The sequence below is a fragment of the Punica granatum genome, chromosome 3, assembly GCF_007655135.1.
Source record: "Punica granatum isolate Tunisia-2019 chromosome 3, ASM765513v2, whole genome shotgun sequence".
NCBI lineage: Eukaryota > Viridiplantae > Streptophyta > Magnoliopsida > Myrtales > Lythraceae > Punica > Punica granatum.
This window is the reverse complement of record NC_045129.1, coordinates 15,438,971-15,448,709: the sequence shown is the minus strand read 5'-3', so window position 1 is coordinate 15,448,709 and position 9,739 is coordinate 15,438,971. Positions and strand designations below refer to the sequence as shown.

At 38.9% G+C, this 9,739-nt stretch overlaps 2 protein-coding genes across 7 annotated transcripts; one reads left to right on the top strand and one right to left on the bottom strand.

Moving 5' to 3' along the window:
* Positions 1-892: 892 nt before the first annotated feature.
* On the top strand, positions 893-3,762 carry LOC116201095 (IST1-like protein). The gene is made up of 6 exons (XM_031532198.1): positions 893-1,280; positions 1,394-1,526; positions 1,894-1,997; positions 2,168-2,312; positions 2,432-2,572; positions 2,689-3,762. The coding sequence occupies exons 1-6, from the start codon at positions 1,240-1,242 to the stop codon at positions 3,508-3,510; spliced, it is 1,386 nt and encodes a 461-aa protein (XP_031388058.1). The 5' UTR covers positions 893-1,239; the 3' UTR covers positions 3,511-3,762.
* On the bottom strand, positions 3,083-5,915 carry LOC116201096 (ras-related protein RHN1-like). 6 transcript variants are annotated; one of them, XR_004155804.1, is made up of 9 exons: positions 5,608-5,903; positions 5,061-5,138; positions 4,805-4,972; positions 4,632-4,680; positions 4,371-4,444; positions 4,189-4,282; positions 3,960-4,086; positions 3,807-3,853; positions 3,083-3,474 (listed from the first exon to the last, which is right to left on the bottom strand). XR_004155804.1 is itself a non-coding variant. In XM_031532200.1 (8 exons), the coding sequence occupies exons 1-7, from the start codon at positions 5,644-5,646 to the stop codon at positions 3,986-3,988; spliced, it is 603 nt and encodes a 200-aa protein (XP_031388060.1). In that variant the 5' UTR covers positions 5,647-5,903; the 3' UTR covers positions 3,777-3,853; positions 3,960-3,985. The 6 variants fall into 6 exon arrangements, 3 of the variants coding, with proteins under 3 accessions (XP_031388060.1, XP_031388061.1, XP_031388059.1); XR_004155803.1 differs by having other exon boundaries at positions 3,397-3,538; XR_004155805.1 differs by having other exon boundaries at positions 3,403-3,543.
* Positions 5,916-9,739: the final 3,824 nt, after the last annotated feature.

The following is a 9,739-nucleotide window of genomic DNA, read 5'->3' as shown; positions in this document are numbered from 1 at the left end:
ATTGAAATCTCTTTTCCCAATTGCCAATATATATATATATATATATATGAGTATAGCAAGAGAATCTTTGGACTTTAGCTGCCAAAAACCGAAAAGCTCTGTGACCATTGACGGTTTATCGTTGGTCTTTCCCGCGGATCATCCGCCGGTTTGCCCTTTGTAGCTGTCTTCACCTCATCTCTGCAGGGTTAATTCCCGAAAATACCCATCCTAGCTCCGCTCTCCACGAGGGTTAGAACCGTAAATTCACGCTGCTCCTCACGTCAAACGGCCAAAACAGAAACAACAGAACTTCTTCAGCCCCTTACGATCGCCGGCGGTCTCACGTGGCTGACACGAACACTCTCTCTCTCTCTCTATCCCGCCAACTTTTCGTTCCTTCTCTGTCCACCCAAGCTTCGCTGGGCCAAACCATGGCAAAGAAAAATTCGAACCGGCTCCGTACAGTGACACAAATCACTTTGATCAAAACAATGATTTTTGGTTCGATCATCGTTAATAGGACTTTATCCCTTTTATTTAGTTTTAATAATTCTTGTGTTATGTCATAACTCATAAGTCGCTTTTTTAACACAAAAAAAAAAGACGGTCTCAAATTCCGTCTCGCCGATCTCTTGATATATTTTTGAATCGAGTGGGGCAAGATTCATACGAAGCAAATAAAAAATAAAAAGTAAGTTTTCTAACTTAGAGGCTGAATTTAAGTAATTTTCTCAAAATTTTAGAAATAACATATAAACTTCCTTACAATATAAATTTTTTTACCCGCGAATGTCATTTTCAGCTCCTCGGTCTATCACTCAATGTTAGTAAAAAGTACCAATGGAATTCAAATCATCATCTTGATCATAATACAATCTCTCTCTTTCTCTGTCTAAAAATAGATATTCCCTTTCTCTCTCTAGGGCCCTTCGTTTTCCTTCCCTCTCTGCCTGCGTTCTCCTCTGCTTCCTTCATTCCCTTATTCCTCCCTTCATATTAAGATTCGTCTTCTACCCATCGTCCGTTTCCCCTGTCTCCTTCTCTCTCCAGAAAACTGTTATTCTTCTCTTCCATCTTTCATCTTTCCAGCTTCTTGAATGCTGATTCCCGGCATAACTTGATCCCCATTGCCAAGCAACGATCGATCTTTCCTCGACCCGAACAAGCTCTTCCCTTTTGTACAGCATCCCCTCTGTTGTTCTGCCTCCCCTGCACCCCATTCCGGAGAGGATCGGTAATTCGGTATCGACGGAGAAGATGTTGGAGGGGTTCTTGAAGCCCAAGTTCTACAAGAAATGGTCCGATTGAAAGCCCCATCGCTAAGCTCTTATCTCCATCATGCTCTGTTTTTCTCTTTTTCTTCATTTCGTTTGAATGTCTTTCTGTGGCTTGAATTGTTGTTGGGTTGCAGTAAGACGGCAATAAAGCTTACGAAGACCCGGCTCGTGACCATAATCAAGAAGCGGAATGCGGTCGAGAAGTATTTGAAGAAGGACATTGTTGATCTTCTCAACAGCGGTCTAGATTACAACGCTTATGGTCGGGTAAGTTCTTGCCTTTTTTTCTTCTCTTAATTATTATCTGTTCTTTTCTTAGTTCTGCTAAGATTTATTAAAATGGATTTGCCCTCCGTGCGATGAAAGTTTCCCTTCTTTTTCCTAAATAAATCTCTTTCGTATGTCCAAAATCGGAAGGACAAAACATTCCATTCAAATTTCTTCGTCATGAAATAATATTTGGTATTTATTCATGATGATGACATTTGAGCTTGCCATATTAATCCGTAAGAATGATTATTGCAAAGATGTAGAATTTTCGTGGACTTATCCGTAGTCACTGTATCGTTGTTATTATGATCGTTAAGTACCTTTCGCCTTTCAGAGATTGTAACTGTGATAAATTATTGAACAGGCGGAAGGACTCCTCATCGAGCAGAACATGTCGTGCTGCTATGCTTTTATCGAGCAGTTCTGCGGGTCTATTTTAAGTAACCTTTCTGTTATGCAGAAAGAGAGGTACGTAAGCCTATAAATCGTCAAAGTTTTTCTTTTTTCATACGTGTACTTCATCTTCCAGGTTATTATCCTAAAACCAGTAGAAAAGGATCCCGAAATCTGTTATGAAGTTTGATCAGTCGAGTCCTTGAGAGGATCAATAATAGTATTTAGTTTTTTTTGTTATGCAGGGAATGCCCTGAAGACTGCAGAGAGGCCGCGCCATCTCTGATGTTTGCAGCCGCACGGTTTGCTGATCTGCCTGAACTGCGTGAGCTTCGGAGCCTATTCACAGAAAAATACGGAACCGCCCTGGAGAATTTTGCAAATAAGGAGGTGATAATAACCACTCAACCTCCCGCATATCGAGCCTATTTTCTTTTTCTTTTTTTTCTTTCTTTTAATGAATATTTCTTGGTGATAAGGAAATGATGTAATTGTGCCCTCTTCCACAGTTCGTCGGGAGGTTGAAAGCAGGGCCTCCAAGCAAAGATGTGAAGCTTCAGTTGCTGCGGGACGTCGCAAACGAGTTCTCATTGGAATGGGATTCCAAGGCATTGGAGCAGAAGCTGTTCACTCCACCTCCTTCTGTTCAAGTAGCAACCTCTTCCTGTACTATTTCAACCATGTGTTTACAGAAGATAGAAGAACAAACTGCAACAGCTTCATATTTTCCGATATCAAGCTGATGGAGACAATCTTGTTTTTACAGGAGCATCCTAAGAATGCACCTCCAGAAGAAACTGAGGATGACTCGCACCAGTGGCATAAAAGAGAGAGGCGAGATTTTCAGCCAGAAAGAGAAAGCGAAGGTGTTGGTAGTAAATTACCATACGAGGAACCGAAGAGGAACGAGCGTTCACCTCCGTTCCACTATCCGGAGGAAGTTCGCAGTAGGAAAGACAAAGAAGAACGAGAACAAGAGGAAAAAAAGCAAAGCAGGAGACCTTCATACAGAAATATCCCTCCTCCTTACATTAAAGCAACACCCGAGAAAGAAAAGAAAGTTGCACAAGAAGATAAAGCTCATGAAAATGAACCAAGCCCAGATGCCAAACCGAAGCCAAGGTCTGTGAGGCAGAGGAGACTGAAACTGCCACTGGGTGGTGAAGCTGAACAGAGCCCGAGATCCGCAAATACAAGTTATAGTCACAATGAAGTGGATGAAGAAGATAGAGCTATTGATGGGCTGCTGATGCATTATAGTAAGAAGAAGGCGTCTCCTTATGAGCCGAGCAACAGACTGAAAGGGTCCCTCAGACCGTCACCTTTGCAAGAAAGCAACTTCTCCCATGAGTCTAGCCACTCAAGAAGGCACGCGAGCGAGAAAGCAGAGTTTGGAACCCCACCGACTCGAGCATCTTCGCTACCAGCAGAGTCCACATCCCCGACTGAGTCAAATGAGAATGAGACAGAAAAAGGGCATCATCGGGCTAAGTCGTTTCTGAACGAGATGTGTCCTGGGCATGTTCATCCTAATTTGCCTGATTACGATGACCTGGCATCGAGGATTGCAGCACTTAGAGGGAGATGAATCCTGTTCGGTTGTAACTCTTGCCATTCTTTCCTTTCAACATTGAAAGTTCCATTTGTAATCAAATCACTAAACAAATGCATCTTCAAAGGAAGATTAGGTTGATCTAGATATAACCTACTTGGTGGAGAAAACAAGAGTATCATGTAGTTGTTGTGGCAGATTTAGACATGTTCGTTGGGCAACATATGTAGTTTCGTGGGATTTCATCTTACCTTAGACTGTGAATGTCCTAATACAATGCAGTTCAAGCGAGAAAGATACAATTTGTGCTTAAGTTTAGATCTATCCATTACCATGTTAAACCCGATTTTCTTCCGCTGCTCCGACAGAATTCAGTAATCTGTATATATATGAACAGCACTGGATATAATTCATACATGTAACCAACAGAAACAAAACATTGCAAGAGGTGAAGTAGTCTGAAGATGAAGTATATTCACATGAACCTCTGAGAATGCACACAAACAGTTAGTCACCCTAAGCAGCAAAAACGTCTTCTCTTTCTTTCACGTTTTTCATCGGTTAAGGTTATCCCAGCTGTTCTTGATGGCAAGGCCCGGGCCAGTCTCTTTGCTGCAACAGAGAATAAAGAAATGACAGATTTGGATATCACAACTCTTGTGCACTGGACATTAGAAAAAATGGCTATATTGCAGAGAAATTTCTTAAACTTACCTATCTCAAAGAAAAGATCGTTAATGTTTTGAGCAGTCTTTGCTGAGGTTTCGAGGTAAAACATCCCATTTTCTTGAGCAAATTGTTCTGCATCCTGTAGTTTGTTCAAACATGAGACTGCTAATGGAAGAAATGGAACCACATATCCTCTATAAACCAAACACCACAAAAACTTTGACTACCTCATTTTGTACTTCTCTCTTTGGATCCAGGTCTAATTTGTTTCCCACCAATGCCATCACCAAATTCTGGTTTCCTAGTTAACCAAATAATAACCATATATCATAGTCAAGCCACGAATTTAAAGCTTTCCAGTACCCTCAAAGCAATTATAACTAGGCTTTTGAACTGCCTGGGTTAAGACTCTAAAAGCAATTGCAACAAGTATAAGGTGAACCAAAACCCGAGAATAAAGGGCTGACACTGCTGTCAGTATGCCTCACCTTGTCTTTGAAGTTCTTGAACCCATTTTTTAGCTCGAAGGAATGTGTCCTGGGGCAAAGGGGGGATATAATATAAGCTCGTCAAAGGCAGTCACCTCTGTATGAGGCTTTTTTATTTACTAAATGCATGTATATGGGTGAACATTTGTAACCAGAAGTCGCATTGTCGGTACCATGCTTGAGATGTCGTACACAACTACTGCTGCGGCTGCTCCACGGTAATACATAGGAGCCAAGCTGTGATATCGTTCTTGTCCTGCTGTGTCCCATATATCGAACTTCACAGTTGCTTCAGCTAATGATAATATTTGGGTGAAGAAGGCTGCCCCGACTGTGGGTTCCTGCACGATAAGGTTGATGCTCTCTGTTCCCTGAATAGAAGGAGACGTATAATTAACGAGGCCATGGGAAACTCAAGGGGGAACTAACCTGGTTATCATAAAACTGGCCTTTCACGAATCTCAGGACCATACTTGTTTTCCCTGTTCCCATGTCGCCGAGAAGCACCTGAAATATGCACATTCAGCAGAGTTTAATTCTTAGGCGAGTCCTAATCAAGTATCGAGGGTTCATGTCGAGTGGATCCAGTAAGTAATCGGTTTAAGACCTGCATAAGAAATAAGTACAACAAAGTGCAAACTATAAACGCGCTTGCCGTTGATGTTCTTCTTGCACTTAATGGATTGCTTAATTAAAGATCAGTTATTGCGATATGAAAGTCAGATAAGATTCAGTTCATGATCCTTCAAACAATCAAAGTGCCGTGGAAGTTCATTCAATTATCCTAGGAAGCATGTGATCTAAAACAAATGACCCAACAGAACACATGCACTGAACATCTGAATTAGCCGATCGAGCCATTTCCCGTTCAATCAAGAATTTTCGTAGGATAGGAGACTGACTTAGGAATCATCAAACAATGAAAGGGGAGACAATCAATAGAGAGAACTAAGAATGAAGGATGAGACATACCCACCAGCTTGGCATTAATAATCTTGTTTGCCGGCCTTGCCATCGGGGAAGTATAAACCGAAAAACTCGCAGAAAGGTTCCCAATCAAAGATTGCAGAGAGACCCAGCAAAGAGGCAGAGAGCCCAAATTACATAAGGAATATCAGAACTCTGGATACGTGTGGAAAGACGAAGAAGAGGAAAAGACAGACTTATAATGACTGGTAGTTACAGTTATATGGACCGGTAGGTTTGTGCTGTTGCTGAAACCACCGTCATCCCATGATGCTTGGTTTTGTCCCCCCTCTCTTGATGGATGCTCCCTCAACATTTCAATGATAGAGAAGGTATGCCAACTTTAAATGCAACCACATATATCATGATCCACTCTGAAACACAATGATAACCCAATTGGCTTCGGTTGAGTTGGATCCGACCTCAGTGACTGTCGGGCTCGATCCAGGACCGTCTTTCACCTCGGCTCAACAAGTCGGGTTAGTATTGATAGCATCAACATATGGTCATTTTCCAGAAACTGAAAATAAGTCCTCCTCTTGGGTAAATTGGACTTGCTACATGACTGAAGTGGCTTTTGTGGAGTAACTTTTAGAACACTTGAACGTATTCCAACAATGATTTTCTCTATTCATAAAACTCGAACCCATAACCTTACTTAGGGAGAATAAGTATTGAACAGCTTGAATAAACTCATGTTAGTATTTCAGTTCAAGTGTTTAGTGCTTTTAGATGCTTTTAGTACTCATGAATAGTACAAGCGTGTTATTTTCATTATCAATTCAAATACTTGTATTTCAATTCAAGTGTTTTAGTACCTTATATAGTTCATCAGAAATAGTAAAACTACTACACACTTGAAATAAAGTACTAAATAATTGAATTGAAATACCAATGTATTATCATGACTAGAAGTCATGTTAGAATTCTTCAAAATTAATTTAAATAATATATTACGGCAAAGAAATAGGAGATTTTTCTCAAAATCTATGACATACATATACATATATTTGTAAAAATATTTTAGCTTCTACACAAGTTTATATTTATTAATATGAAGGCAACTATGCGGGTTTCAATAACGCGAGCTTGTGACCCGAGCGAGGGCATTAAAGTGATGGGAATGGGCTTCCTATCGTTGGGATAGGTCCATGGTATTGAACCGGTAAGCTCGGACCAAGAGTTGGCTGGGCGCCTTCGGCTATGCTTGGGTGTGGTATTCTTAATTTTAAATTTGTTTAACAAATAATTAATAATAATAATAATATTATTATTATATAGAACTAATTGACCTGCGGCGTCGCTTTAGTATACTTCCCTAGTATCTACTCAATCGGATGCACTCCAAATATTTGCTTAAAAAGAATAGAAAATTATAGATTACCTAAAGTAATTAATGAAAATTAGAACGAACCCATGCTACCCACGATAAATCTACACAATGACAATTTATGCCAAAAAGAAGTTTTTAAATAAGATCTAATACGTCAAACTCAGGGTATTAATTGCAATCGTAAGCCCGGGCCAGCCAAGAGTTGGCTGGGTTCCGGGCTAGGTGAGGTCAGAGGGCCGACTGTTGTCATTTTGCTTATCCGTTTTTGCTTATCTGTGCGAGTACTTCTCCCGCCTACTAGCGGGGCAGGTTTGCGGCGATGCTACTCGGGCTCCCAATGACTGCCAAGTCCCAACTAAACCTTCAACTTTTTTTATTTTTCTTTTGAAATTTCTTTTATTTTATAGATTTACTAACTATTTACATATGCGATTTTATTTTAACTATTAATCTCTTCTTCGCTAGTCTTTCTAACATAAGTTCATCAAGTTTGTAGGTTTCCCACCTTGAGATACATTCATACAAAATTTACGAAAGTGACCATATATGCATTGAATCGGAATCACGCCCTCTAAATTTCTGTTATACTAATCGTTTATATGTTCACATATGTGGGTCGCTGATTTTCCTTTAAATCAGAATTAAATGCTATTCGTTTTAAGGTTAAGGTGCATGCATATGCTCTTTTTAACCCCGGTTAAGTCGTACTATGTTTCCTCATAAAATCCACGTCACTCTAAGATGCTCCTTTTACGAGGGTTAATCCGATAAAAGCAATACTAATAATTAAGACCACACTATATTAATTTTTGCAAGATTATTCAACCGTTTCTGAATTTTGAACATTTGATTTGGTAGTTTGGGGGGAAATTACACCAGAGGTACAAAAGGTTTCGCAATGTCTCACTATTGGTATAAAAAGTTTTTTTTTCCTTACTAGAAGTACAAAAAGTTTGAAAAACGTAACATATTAGTACAATCCGTCAATTTTAGGCTAACGCCGTTAGTCTCTACTGACGTGGTAGATTACGTGGCACAAGGCTACTGATGTGGCAACTAACATGGACAAAATTGGACCAAAAAGTCGAGTGGCGGGAAAAGTGATGACCTGTTAGTAGAAGGGTTTTAGAGATGTAATATATAGGTACAAAAAGTTTTGCATAGTGTAGCATATTGGTACAAAAAATTTTAAGGATGTAACTTGTTGGTACAAAAAGTATGTAGTTAGATAACATATTGGTACAAAAAGTTTAGCACACGTAACTGATTATGAGAGAGATTTGAGTGGGAAGAGAGATGTGACACTCATCTTACTCTCATGAGAGAGAGGAGAGACGAGGGGTAAGAGAAAGAGGAGAGAGAGACTCGGGAGATGAGAAAAAAGAGAGAGAGACGAGAGAGAGGATAAAAGAAAGGTGTGAGAAAGCGAAGAGAGACACGAGGAAGAGGAGAGAGACACGAGAGAGAGACGGGGGAGACAAGAAAGTAGAGAGAGAGAAGAGAGAGGATGAGAGAGGGGCGAGGGAAACGAGAGACAGGAGAGATCTCCTCTTTCTCGGCCCCCTCGTCTCTCTCTCTGCTTTCTAACACCTCTCTCTTATCCTTTCTCTCGTCTCTCTCTCCTTTTCTCGTTTCTCTCTCCTCTCTCTCTCTTCTTTCTCTTCCCCCTCCTCTCTCTCTCCACTCTCTCATCTCTCTCCTCTCCCTTGTCTCTCTCATCTCTCTCTCATAATCAGGTATGTATGCTAATTTTTATATACCAATATGTTATATAACATCATACTTTTTGTACTTAATTGTTACAATACCAAAACTTTTGTACCAAAAAGTTACATCCTTAAAACTTTTTGTAACAATATGGTATGCCATGCAAAACTTTTTGTACCAAACTATTACACCTTTAAAACTTTCCCACTATCACGTCATCATTTTTCCTGCCACTCGACTTTTTGATTCAATTTTGTCCACGTTAGCTGCCATGTCAACAGCCTTGTGCCACGTCATCTGCCACATTAGTAGGGACTAACGGCGTTAGTCTAAAATTGACGGATTGTACTAATGTGTTACGTTTTTCAAACTTTTTGTACCAATCATGAGACATTACGAAATTTTTTGTACAACTGGTGTAATTTTTCCTATTTTGGGAGAAAATAAAAGTAATGAAATTATTTTGATGCATAATCATTCATTATTTTGGGAAGTCAACTTAGCAAATAATAATTTCTTAATTTAAATTTGTTTAACAAATCCATACGTACATATATATATGACAACAAAATTACAAGTTGAATTCTCACGTCATCATATCATCAAAAGTAAAAAACGGAGCTCTTTCTTTGTCATCTTATCATTTATATAGTAAGGAAATCTTTAAATTCTTTTATCAGGAAATATTTATCCACCGTGAAAATATACTGATAATATTAATTTCTTATTTAATATATATAGTAGAGTATATAGAATATATCCATATATAACTGAAAGAAATATATAACTTGGCACGCCGAAGTCACGTGGTCGCTTTAATTATGTAAATATATTGATGTGAAATATATACTAAAATATTTTATATACAATTTAAAAATAACATACAAATCTTATATTATGGAAATATAAATATTGTATATATGTCATTTGATATAGGTGTAATATATACTTAAATTATAATAATATACTAGGAAAATGCCTGCGCCATGTCACTAGGTTAATTTTCTTTTTAATGAATTTGTTGATTTGTTATAGTAGCTTATGTAATAACTAATATATAGTCTAATTGAAGTTTCAATATTTCTTTCACCAAATAGAAAAG

Excerpts from the sequence above, each read along its gene's own strand:
- LOC116201096 (XM_031532200.1), bottom strand. The coding sequence starts at position 5,646 with ATGGCAAGGCCGGCAAACAAGATTATTAATGCCAAGCTG. Across the intron at positions 5,139-5,607 it reads AGATTATTAATGCCAAGCTG|GTGCTTCTCGGCGACATGGG; the intron begins GTGGGTATGTCT and ends TGCATATTTCAG. Across the intron at positions 4,445-4,631 it reads TCAAGAACTTCAAAGACAAG|GAAACCAGAATTTGGTGATG; the intron begins GTGAGGCATACT and ends TTGGTTAACTAG.
- LOC116201095 (XM_031532198.1), top strand. The coding sequence starts at position 1,240 with ATGTTGGAGGGGTTCTTGAAGCCCAAGTTCTACAAGAAATG. Across the intron at positions 1,998-2,167 it reads TCTGTTATGCAGAAAGAGAG|GGAATGCCCTGAAGACTGCA; the intron begins GTACGTAAGCCT and ends TTTGTTATGCAG. Across the intron at positions 2,313-2,431 it reads AGAATTTTGCAAATAAGGAG|TTCGTCGGGAGGTTGAAAGC; the intron begins GTGATAATAACC and ends CCTCTTCCACAG.